General features: G+C 35.6%; 1 protein-coding gene across 1 annotated transcript; it reads left to right on the top strand.

Moving 5' to 3' along the window:
* The first annotated feature begins 4,159 nt into the window (after positions 1–4,159).
* On the top strand, positions 4,160–10,708 carry LOC104242540 (protein IMPAIRED IN BABA-INDUCED STERILITY 1-like). The gene is made up of 9 exons (XM_009797615.2): positions 4,160–5,048; positions 6,211–6,495; positions 6,761–7,078; positions 7,415–7,642; positions 7,915–8,012; positions 8,404–8,494; positions 8,633–9,157; positions 9,525–9,654; positions 10,015–10,708. Exons 1-9 carry the CDS (start codon positions 4,668–4,670, stop codon positions 10,032–10,034), a joined length of 2,076 nt encoding a protein of 691 aa, XP_009795917.1. The 5' UTR covers positions 4,160–4,667; the 3' UTR covers positions 10,035–10,708.
* The last annotated feature ends 2,239 nt before the right edge of the window (positions 10,709–12,947 follow it).

Here is a 12,947-nt window from a genome sequence, read left to right as displayed (position 1 = left end):
ATAGTAATGTTTGTTGGGTTTTAAAGCTAAAATAAGTTTAAAAGAGGGTGAATGGGAAATGGTGGAAAAATAAAAATTTAAATTTTTCTCATAGACAATGGGACATTGTCTCATATTAGAAGATGAAAAGGTTTTTGATGGATATATATATAATTGCTCTTCTTTTAGCTCTTAAAGAGTTAAGAAGAAGGCAAGCCTCGCGCTGTCATCGTCGCTCTGCTTCGGATTTGGATAAATGATCGATTAATTAATTTTTTGGACTAAATATTAACGTAATATTATTAAATATCCGTGTTTGTAACGGAAGATTAATAATCCAAATTATCTGTTTCACTGACTCTGCCCGTCCGTTTTTTGTAACGGAAAACGTTTCCTCTGCCCGTTTTAATTTGCGTAAATGTCCATTTACGTTATGGTTGTTTTACATAATTGACCTCTCTTCGTTTAAACTCAGCAGGTTGGGTCTATAAATAAGTTGTCTATTCTCTCAGATTTTCCATACGAATTTCTGACTTCCTTTTCTTTCTTCTGCATTGTTTTAACTACTAAGAAAACAACAGTAAGTGTGATTTGCTACTGATCTTTGTGTTCGCTGAAATACTGGGGTTTGAAGTACCGTTACACCAGTGTGTAATTCGTTCTATCTTGGGAGGAACTAATCCACAACTTTGGGTACTAGGTATGGGTGTACATAGGTCGGGTTGGTTCGGATTTTATAATTACCAAACCAATTGTGTCGGGTTATTAAATCTAAACATTAAACCAAACCAATAAAATTCGGGGTTTTCGATCTCGGTTTTTCTCGGGTTTTCGGGTTATTCGGATTTTTTTGGGTTTTTTCCGGTAAAATCTTCGTAGAACAAAACATATAATGTATGCTCAAAATATTTCTTTAATCCTAGTAAGATACAACTATATGAAGCATTTCCCAAGAAAATAATACAAAATATGAGATGTGTCATGACATTATCTTCAAATATTCAACAATAAACCCGACTATGGTTTGGTTTCCAAGAAAATAATACAAATATAAAATGTGTCATGGCACTAGAATTTGGTTTCTACGTTATTTTATATTCTCTAGAATTATTTTACAAATACACAATAATAACAATGTTTCCCCCACCACTTTGAGTGAATGGATTTGTTTTCTGCGTTTTAACTTTTCCTTGAAATGGCTTATTCAATTTTAGTGCCAAATAAGAGAAAGTTGGTAGATATCACTTATCCTACATTAAAATGGTCCCAAACGTGAACTACAACTCATTACTTTCTTCATAATCTCAGAATCTGCTTTTCTTAAAGTAACCTTATTTGGGTCATTAGAGTTACTATTACATATATACTCTATATCGAGATTAGATTAGAGTTTTATAAGTACGTAATTTTCTTGGGGTCATTAATTATTTTCCCTAATGATGTGCAAGGACATGTGGAAAGCTAAGTATATGATTAAGAAAAGTACATATGGAAAGACTCTGAATAATTTTATTAGACACAAAATACTTTTCTGACGAAAAATTTTCTGCATGTGACAGAGCAGCATGAGATTTGGAAGTCAATGTTCACTTTTGGATCATGGTCATCAATAGATAATTAAGTTCACATTAATAAAACAAGTGTAGTGTAAGGGCGTTTGGATATAAGAATTGTAAAATCTCGAAAAAAAAACAAAAAAAAAAAGTTCTAAGCGAAAATGATATTTGAAAATTAGAGTTGTGTTTGGACATGAATATAATTTTGGTTTTTTTTGAATTTTTTTGAGTGATTTGAGTGAAATTTTGAAAAATAGCTTTTCGGAGATTTTCAAAATTTTGAAATATTCCAAAATTCATTTTCAAGTGAAAATTGAAAATTCTATGGCCAAATAATGATTTCGAAAAAAATGACAAAATTTTAATTGCCAAACGGGCTCTACTATTTTCTAAAGACGCTTTTTTCTTTTTCACCTAGTACTCGTTTTAAAACTATTACTCATTTTAAAACTATTTCTTTTTTACCCGGTACTCGTTTTAAAACTATTTTCTAAAGACGCTTTTTTAAAACTATTTTCGGATTCGTGTCGTAACATTAAAGGCGAAATATTTTTTTTTCTTTATTACTTTGAGAGGTCAAGCCCGAAGTCTTTGATGAACGATGAAGGGATCTTATTCATTCCACCACGACTTTTAGAGGTCGTTTGTTTTGAAGACTAATTATAATGGGATTAATTGTCCTAGTTATTTCTTATTGACCGGAGTATTTGGTATGTTGTATTAACTTTGAGATTGTCAGTTTTACTGCTTTATCTTAATATTACTATTTCATTTTCTGGCACGTATAAGTTATCTCAATTTTATTTTTAATCATGATATAACTATTCCAAAATTAGTTTCCAAATAAGAAATAAGACAATACTAATTTTTTATCCCAGATTTTTTTTTTAATCCATTGTACCAAACGATCTCTTGGGAATTTCTAAAGGAAGCTAATGGCAATCCACTGTATATTTTTTTCACATGGACGGTAATCATCATATTTGAAAAGGCAACTCGAAATGATTTGACATCATAATCCAGCCATGAAATTCGGCTCGAGCATGCTAGAAAAACTTGGGTCGAGATATTGTTTATGTCTTTTCTGTTTATTAGAAAAATTGATATTTTTTCTTCCACGAAAAAAAAAACTATAAAATCGAAACCAATCTTATCTAAATCAGCTGATTTTTTTTCAATCTGAGTTATCATCTAATTACAACTCTATTATATCCATCATATTTTTAATATATAAATCACATCTCCCAAAACCCTTTACCGCTTCTTTCATTTTTCTTTTTGCCTTCCCCTTATTCACTAGTCATTCTCCAAAAAATGAGAGTAGCTGAAATAGATCAGAAAATAATGGGGTTTAGAAATGTAATGGAAAAAGGAAAGAATAAAATGTTAGTGGAGAAAGTGAACAAAAAAAACACTGAAACAGCTAGTACTAAGGTTGTGCATGGATCGGAGCGGATCGGATTTAGCACATTTCAGATTCGGATTTCGGATTCTAAAAAATGCAATCCGAATCCGATCTGGATTATATCGGATTGGATCGGATTTTAAGTTTGGATCGGATTGGATTTTGGATCGTATAATTATGCCTCAAAGTAGCAAACTATGTATATTTTCTTTGTAAAAGAGGCAATACATTAAGAAAAAATCATGTTTATGCAATAATGAGTGTACTATGATGCCAATATAGCTAAATCCAGCAATTGTAAAGGTAATAGCTTGGAGAAAAATGTAAAAGAAGTACTGACTATCCGAAATTAAAGTGTAGTATTTATATATACCCTAATAATTTCGCACTTCGGATCGGATCGGATTAAAATATACTAATCCGAATCTGATCCGAAATTTGAAATTTTAATAAATACAATCTAAAATCCGATCTAATCCGATCTAATCCAAAATCCAAAATTAAATGAATGAATTCGAATTTCGGATATCCTACCCGAATGAACAGCCCTAGCTAGTAGCATTAAAAAGAAAAATCCACTCTCATTGTTCCCCCTCTTTACATCATTCTATTCACTTTCCCTTTTCTTTTTCATTCTTTATTCACCCTTTGCCTCTTACTTCTCTTACTTTATCTTTGTCCTTTCTATAGCTCTCCTCCCAACGCCATAGAGAAAGGGGCGAAGCTACAATATTAATAATGTCTTAAGAGTAATTAAATAATTTTTACCTAGATTTTACACTTTTTATTTCTCAATTAATAATTAAAACGAGTTATAAATTTGGTGATAAGGTTAGAATTTATAATCTTCAAATTTTATAAAGCGAAAGTGGGGCCCTCTGCCAGCCCATCCATTAAGACCCCAACTGTTACACAAAACTTGAACCAAACCATACTTTATAAACATAGTGTAATTAATCAACACCAACTCAAACCAACATGTTCCTAAGTTCCTTCCAAAATCCTATACAGAGAGTATATTCCACGCGTTACATTATTGGCAACTCACACCCTTTAGGACCTGTTCTTTTTGGAGATTGTCAGCCTTATTTTTTTGTCAGTGTCTACACTGCAAATCTTCAAATACCACATACTATACCATATAGTATATCCAAAAATAAAAACACTTCATATGGGATTCAAACTTTTCGCTAGGAAAACATCAATTAAACTATTTTAAAGAAATATCCTAATACAAGAACAAACAAGACTAGAGAATTTTAAATTTCTCATAAAAGTCAATAAAGACTTGTTGCTCTCAAAGACTGCCCATTCTTTTTTTAATTTTTTTGTCATCAATTCTTTTCCCATTAAAAAGGGAAATAAAAACAACTTAACGCAGCAGGACGTCAGTGTAAAAGGCCACCAATTTCCTTTTCTCCCCGTTGATTACGCTTCATTCCGTTGCTGCTTGCTGCTGTGACTGCTAACCCCATTAAAAACCTCATTTTCCCCTCTTGTTCACCTTCCGCAATTGCCGCAGAAATAAAAGTTAGAGAGAAAAGGAAGTGACTTTGAACAGAGAGTTTCTTTTTCTTGATCATATAAATATAATTCAGAATTTGTATTACTACCTCAGAACTAAACTTGACCCCCGTCAAGATTTAGCATAATTTCATCTGGGTTGGTCTTGGTTTGCAGTGAAAGCTGCTCTCATGGTGTTGCTGTGCAACTGACACGTGTCCACCATGGGTTGTGTGGCGTCCAAGCAAACAGTGTCGGTAACACCTGCATTTGATCATTCAGGGGTTCTCAGAGACAGTGAAGATGTCGGTTCGGGTCGTGACCGGGTCGGGAGCGGTGCTTTTGGACTGGATTTTGATTTGAAGAAGGTGAAGAAGAGGGCTGACTCAGGACTGAGTGGAGGTAGCGAGTTGGGTGAGTCAGGTAGGGCGAGTTCAAATGGTTGTGGGAGTGAGTCAGTGAGCTTTAGGCTTGGGAATTTGCAGAAATATGTGGAAGGAGAGCAAGTGGCTGCTGGTTGGCCTGCTTGGCTCAGTGCTGTTGCAGGGGAAGCTATTCAAGGATGGGTTCCTCTCAGAGCTGAGTCTTTTGAGAAATTGGAAAAGGTTTGTTTTTTACTACTGAAATTTGTCCTTATTAATTACTCCTGTTGTCTTTACTCAATTTTGTCGTGATATTACTGTGGCTTTAGGGATGTCTGATTAGTATTTTGTCATTTGATTGTGATATATCAGGTAACGTATAGCTTCTACTGTGTAATTCTGAGAATATCACATGTTAGTTTCCTTTTTTGGCAATATTAGATTAGGAAGTGAGTAGTTTTCATGAAAAATAAATTAATAGAAACTCTGTTTAATCTATATATTCCTAGTGATTTTAGTTAATTTATTGAATTACATCTATCTCCATTGTTACTACTCAATGCATCTTCTATCTTCTCTTTTCTTGTTTCTGAGAATAGGGCTCTATGGGGCAGCGAAAACTAGAATTAGTAAGAACAAATGAAAGTTCTATACTTCATTGGGGTCCTTTTGCTTGTTAGTTGAAAGCATTATCTCAAAATGGAAAAGGAATTGGGAGGTAGTAGTGTTTACTGCTAGCCTTTTTAATGGTTCTTTCAATTCAATTTGAAGCCAGAAAATTATGAAGGCTGAGTTGTTAACATGCTTCTTTCCCTTGCAAATCACTTGAGCTAGAGGAATGTTTGGATTACAGCGACGTTCGGCTTATTTTAATATAATCATACAAGTTCCCACAACAGGCAACTAGGTCTCTTAAGTCGTTCGTTCTCTTAAAAAAATCCATGAACACTGTTGCATTGATGGTTCTTCTGTTTAAAGTTATATACCTTCTATCTAGTTCTGCTAACTTTTGACCACAGCATCCTTTACCTGCATATATTTAACTTGGATCACTGTTCCATAGAGCTGATAAGTGAATTTTGCCAATTCTAAAAAAATTGAGAAAGATTTTACTGATACGGTGATACATATTTGGTGACGTTTTGGAATCAAGAGGAGGAGGCCTGTGCTGAAATGTGAGACTTACTATAAATGTTATTTACCTAAAGAAATTTTAAATGATGGAAGAACTTTAAAACTCTTGGAGAAAACTAAATTGCGTTTTTATTTGCTGCTCATCAAATGACTAGTGTCAATATGCTTCTTCCTACTTGGTAAACTTTTTAACAATTTATAATATCGTTATGCAACGTTAGGTTTTCTAGCTGATGAAGGTTTTTCCTGTGACATTTCACTGCTATAACAGATTGGTCAGGGTACATACAGCAGTGTATTCAGAGCACGTGATTTAGAAAGTGGAAGGACAGTTGCCCTGAAGAAGGTGCGATTTGATAACTTCGAGCCAGAAAGTGTTAGATTTATGGCACGAGAAATTATGATTCTCCGCAGGCTTGACCATCCCAATATCATTAAATTAGAGGGTCTCATTACCTCCAGATTGTCTTGTAGCATGTATCTTGTGTTCGAGTACATGGAACATGATATTTCCGGACTCCTGTCTCGTCCAGAAGTTGAGTTCAGCGAATCACAGGTTTGCTAACGTTTCAATAACATTACCTTGCAGCTTTCTCAACTGAATCTTTTCAATGAGCAGTTTGCAAAAACAAATAAAAATATATGTTTAAATTTTTCCTTTCATTTTGTTTTCAAATTTTTTTGGGGGGGTGGGGGGGCGGGGCTCCAGGATAGTAAAAAGGGGAAGGATGGGGATCATCTCCCTATATCTAAGTAAGAACTCCTTTTTCTGTTTTTTTCTTTTTGGGGTTTTTTAAAAGATGAGCTGCGTCATTTTACAGGTTAAATGCTACATGAAGCAGTTGTTATCTGGAATCGAGCATTGTCATTCTCGGGGTGTAATGCACCGGGACATCAAAGGTGCAAATCTTCTGGTAAATAATGATGGAATTTTGAAGGTTGCAGATTTTGGATTGGCGAACTTCTGTAACCCTGGACGGAAGCAACCATTAACCAGCCGAGTTGTCACTTTATGGTATCGTCCTCCAGAGCTTTTGTTGGGCTCCACGGAGTATGGAGCTTCTGTGGATCTTTGGAGTGTCGGATGTGTGTTTGGTGAACTTCTTACTGGTAAACCTATTCTTCAGGGGAGAACTGAGGTACCTCCTTCAATGATTAGATCTCTTAGTACACTGAAGTGGTTAAAACCGTCAATCTTTTTAAACAAACTTACTATTGATATGAAAAAAATTCTTTGCTCAAATTACTTTTTCTCACTATTCTATTGAATAGAAGATTAATGACATACTTGTCTGGAAACCGTATATAATTTAACGCTCATACTTTTCAATCCTCCTTAATAACGCAATGCACCTATCTAGTTCAAACTTCACAGTTACGTTTCTCACTGAACTGATTCATGACTAGCCAATTAAGCTGAATACTTAGTATTTTGTTGCATGAGTAACAACAGAACAATCGATTTCGTGCTACAGGTTGAACAGCTGCATAAAATCTTTAAGCTCTGTGGATCTCCACCAGATGATTACTGGAAGAAATCTAAACTTCCTCACGCAACTCTATTTAAGCCACAGCATCCTTATGAGAGCTGTCTTTGGGACACCTTTAAAGATCTAACCAAAAGTGCAGTCTCACTCATAGAGACTCTTCTTTCCGTGGAGCCACACAAACGTGGAACTGCCTCTTCTGCCCTTGTATCTGAGGTATTGTTTTCAATCCTTTTTTTGTTTTTTATATAGTATTGATAGTTTCTGTTATCGTATCATATACTTTAGTTTCTTTAAGCCTGTAAGAGTTGTTAATGAACGATACAAAGAACAAGTTTGCCTGTATCTTATAAGTTGAACTTTTTTTAAAAATAATTCCATATTCCTTTATTAAACATGTGTACTGTTTTTGCAATGATTTTCTTATATCTTACAAATGCATAAATTTCAAATTCTCTAATTCCGTAACTTCCAAATTCTATCTTTAGTACTTCAAGACAAAGCCTCATGCTTGTGATCCTTCAAGCCTGCCAAAGTATCCACCAAGCAAAGAGATTGACGCCAAACATTGCGAAGAAGCAAAAAGGTAAGAACCTGATAATAATTATGTTTGAAAGAGATTTTGTTTTAATAATCTTCTGGTTATATTTACATTTAACAGAAAATTACAATGGTTGGACAAAAGGGATATACCCTGTCCAAGGTCCCTCTGTTTTCCATCCGTCATTTTGTAAGGGTGATTATACTAAAATCAGGTCAATAATGTTCTTAAAACCATGACAATTAAAGAGAAGTATAAGCTTGTCTGACTAAAATGGCGAAACTGGTTTTGATAGAATGATTACTTCCACAGTATGATAATAATTACGGTCACTATCTTGCTCCTTAGCGCTGGCACAAGCTCTTGCATTTGCTACATTTTCTAGCTTTTGCATAGATCTTCCTGAGTTACAATTTAATTATATGAGAATGTTCAGGAAGAAGCCTAGTGGAAGAGCCCGTGGACCCGAGACAACCAGAAAGTCAACTAGAAAACATAATGCAACCAATAAACTGGCACCTGAAGAGGTCCTCTCTCTCTCTCTCTCTTTCTCTACCTATATACAGCTTGGATTCTTCTTCCTTCCTGTAAAAAATTATAAGTTCATTTTTTCTTCACTTTGCATATTATAGGCAGAGAAAACTAAATGAAACTTTTCTCTGCAGAACTTACCAGTCCAAAATCAAGGTGTTAATAAAACTAATGGCAGTAGTCTGGGTGCTCAGAGAGAAGCAGATGTTATTATAGGTCTCGTGCGACCTAAGCCGTCAGTTGATTCAATGGGCGAGGCGTCCCACATCAAGAATGCATCTCAAGGAGATGTCCCCTTTTCAGGTCCTCTTCAAGTGTCTGGATCAAGTGGTTTTGCATGGGCGAAAAGACGCTTTGATGATTCGTCAATGAGATCGAGGAGTAAATCAAGTTCAAGAAGCCTAAAGTTTGAACCTTCAGGTGCACTTCATATTAAAAATAACCTGGAGCTTAAAAGACAAGACAGTGAAGCTACAAATGGAAGTCGGACCAATTCCAAGGGCCGTGACACCTATGAATTCACCAAACATGCAATGCAACAACACTGGAGCCAATTAGAGCAAACAGACTCGTTTGATGCTTCTGATGGCTACCACTCACAAGAACTGTCACTGGCTCTCTATCTGAAAGAGGAAACAGCTTTCAAAAAGATCAATGTGGTTAGTCAAAAACTTTTCTCAGGATTCAAATATAATAATTACACATTTTCTATTCACACTGTTGACACCTGCTTAAAATAAAGGGATAAGATTATTCTATCATGGAGCTTTCAATGAAAACATGAATACTTAGTGAATTTACAGATTACCGTCTTTATGTGTTTGATTGATTTGTTGTCCTCTTCTGATAGTTTTTAAAATGAATATTGGTGTCTGTGCTTTAGAATAATTACGACGCCATGTTTGTGACTGTAACATTCAGAGAGTATAGCCAATCACAAACCTCTGGAGTCTGTTGTCATGAAATGGAGTTGCATATTTTATCATTGGGTTTATATTGATCATTTTAGAATTGTACTTTGAACAGATTCGGGATCAAGGGGACAAAGTTGAATTCTCAGGACCCTTGCTATCTCAGTCACACAGAGTTGACGAACTCCTGGAGAGACATGAGCGCCAGATCCGCCAAGCTGTTCGACGATCATGGTTCCAAAGAGGTAAAATGTTTCACTATTTAGGAAAAACCTTGTAAATCACTACATGTATGATGTCTTAGGCCTCTGAATTTATATGTTTCGGTAGAGTGACCTGCAATAACTTTCTTGCTACTGTCGTTAGATTTGGAAGTTAACAAGAGTAATAGCAAATTGAAATGGCTCCTTTGAAACATCCATTTAAACAATTGCTAAAACTTATATTTATACATTTCAATATATTGCTAATCAGTTGTTAATATATTGTTGGTGGTATGAATTTCATGGATTGTTACTCCATTCATACAGTTGGAAATCAGCTTGCCTTAGCTTAGTTATATTCACCAACCACCTGACTGAGCTTATTTTTATTTTCCTTTTCAGTGAGGAAAAATGGAAACTGATTGCGTGGTGCTACCGTTTCACACGGTATACAGAAAAGAAATCAAGTACAGGTATTTTGACAGTGAGGATTCATAACAAACAACAAGATCATATACTCTGAAGTAGCCGAATCCAGGGAGCTGTTGATCTGATCTCGATCCCCAGCAGCGTGCAGGTGACTAACAAAGCTAAAAACCAACTCTATTCAAGAGCTGGAGGTGCTTCAACATAATAAGTAAGGGCTGTTCATTCTTGATTCTTTCAATTAGTTAAGGCCCGGAAAATAATTTCCCCGAGTATTGTCTCTTCACTGTCATCCTTGGCCTCTTTTCTCGGCAATGTATAGGTCTTAGCTGTCAAAACTCACTCATGTTTACCCTTCATCACAGAGTAGTGAGTGTATTTTGTACCTTGCTGATACATATACTTGTTCCAAGGCGCCATTGTCAAGAGGCCTGGCATGTCATGTTTAGAGAACACCATTGTCATTGTCCAAGAAAATCCAAGTAAAACTAGTAAAAAGATGCATATTCAACCCCCCCCCCCCATGGTAGAGATATAGAATGTCATTATATTAGAGCTGGTAATATTAGGTAAGTAATGTTAATAGGACCACATGACCACATGGAAGGAAAATGATGTGATGTGATATCAAATCATGGCTATGGGAGTTTGTTATCTTCAATTTTGATAATTGGGCTCCACCACTGTGATATTTTTCTGAAAAGGGTCCAATCGGCCATTGTGTCAAGGACCTAGCAACACTTGCTTGGTTTTCACTTTGGGCGACACTATTATGCATTCTGTAATTATGCTCACGCGGATGCCAAACTATGTCAAAAATAGAAAGATAAAAAAACAATCGAAAGGAGAGAAACAACGGTGCTTTTTCAGCTCGAGGTGGTAATTGAAATATTCGTACAGTAATAATGTGGTGAATAAAAAGGGAAAACGAGAATAAAAATAAAAGTGGAAAAGATATCAAAATCTTGGCGACAAATATAAACTATTTGTGTATGAATTAAGAAAATAAATAATTAAACTTGACATTAGAAGTTTGATTTTACTTTTTTATCGCACAAGATTGGAAAGTGCATTTCTCTTGACGAAATCGTTATTTAATCCTTATATTATTATAAAATTATCTCAAAAACAACATGTCGCAATTTATGGGGTATAACGACGTACTCCCTCCTCATTTATGTTGCCTTACTTATTTGATAAGGACAAAGTTCAAGAAAGAAAGATATATTTTGACACATACAATTTTTAAAATAAATATAAATATTTGTATGATTATAAATTAGTAACTTATTACATTTAAATGAGAATTTTAAATTTATTTTTTTTAACTATAAAAATACGATTTTTTTTTTTGAATATGCTAAAAGAAAGAATGTCATCTGGAACAAAGAGAATACTTTGTTGAGTAAAATATTCTAGAAGTTTTTGTAATTTGGTAGCAGATATCACTATCTAAATGTCGATCTTTGCTACCATCAAAATACAATCTCCTCTCACGTTTCCAACTGTTAGAGGAAAATGGAAGTTAAAGTAAAGTGAATTAAAGAACAATTACAAGTCTCTACGATGTCGCCGCCTTTTTATTTACCCTTTCAAGCTAAAGAGAATGGTGATAAGTTCCCACTTTCACTGTTTCACATCAACTAATTGCGTGTTGAAGGGTTTGTTGGTGTCACGACCTGGATTTTTCACTCTCGTGAGTTGCGATGGCGTCTACTAATGTGAGCTAGGCAAGCTAATCCTTTAAACTAATTACTCCATTATCCAATTAATTCTTTTTAACAGATATAATGCGATAACGTATAAACAGCGGAATATTTAATTAAGCGGAAGAAAAACAATAAAATATCTGATTCTGTAGCTATTACAACTACTTAAGCCTTAATCACTCAAAACCAGGTGTCACAGTGTCACAGACGGTCTAAGACTGCTAAATACAAGATCCGAGAATAAAAGACATTGTTTCTGAAGCAAAAAGATGAAACAGGAAATAAAAGATAGATGAGACATCAGGGACTGCGGACGCCTGCAGGTCTACCTTGGATCTCTGCGTGGACTGAAGGTAGCCTCCAACTACGGTCCAAGAGCTGCTCCGAGATCTGCACATAGCGCAGAGTGTAGTATCAGCACAACCGCCCCCATGTGCTGGTAAGTGTCTAGTCTAACCTCGGGGAAGTAGTGACGAAACTAGGACCAGACCACCAAATAAACCTGTGCAGTTATATAATATACAGCGGAAAGTAAAGCAGGAATAAACAAGTAAAGATGGAAGGGGGAAACATGCTTCGGGGAATAACAAGTAAAACAGAATATCAAGAGAACTATAAAGGAATCAAAATCCAACCACTAACAAGAATAAGGAAAACAAAGGTAGATTTTACTTTCTTTTCACATCTTGTTGCAGGCGTGCAACCCGATCCCATTTCCTGTATCTCATGGCAGGCGTGCCACCCGCTCCCATTTCATGTATCTCGTGGCAGGCGTGCCACCCGCTCTCATTTCATTTATCCCGTGGTAGGCGTATCATCCGCTCCCATTTCATTATATCTTGTGGTAGGCGTACCACCCGCTCCCATTTCATTATATCTTGTGGTAGGCGTACCACCCGCTCCCATTTCATTATATCTTGTGGTAGGCGTACCACCCGCTCCCAGTTACAAGCCAACAATAATCACAAGGAATCCCAGCAAGGGAACAAGAGCAATATAACAACTTCCCGGCAAGGGAACAATGATATTTTAACAACATCCCGACAAGGGAACAATACTATCAAAATGAACATCCTGGCAAGGGAACAATAATATCAAACAAACATCCCGGCAAGGGAACAATGGTGATAATAACATACGAAGCGCAATAAATCACAACGGAGTCATAACAATTATAATACAAGACTCACGGGCATGCTT

Source organism: Nicotiana sylvestris, chromosome 3 (assembly GCF_000393655.2).
Source record: "Nicotiana sylvestris chromosome 3, ASM39365v2, whole genome shotgun sequence".
Lineage (NCBI taxonomy): Eukaryota > Viridiplantae > Streptophyta > Magnoliopsida > Solanales > Solanaceae > Nicotiana > Nicotiana sylvestris.
Note: the sequence above shows the minus strand (reverse complement) of the source record. Positions and strands in the feature narration are given on the sequence as shown.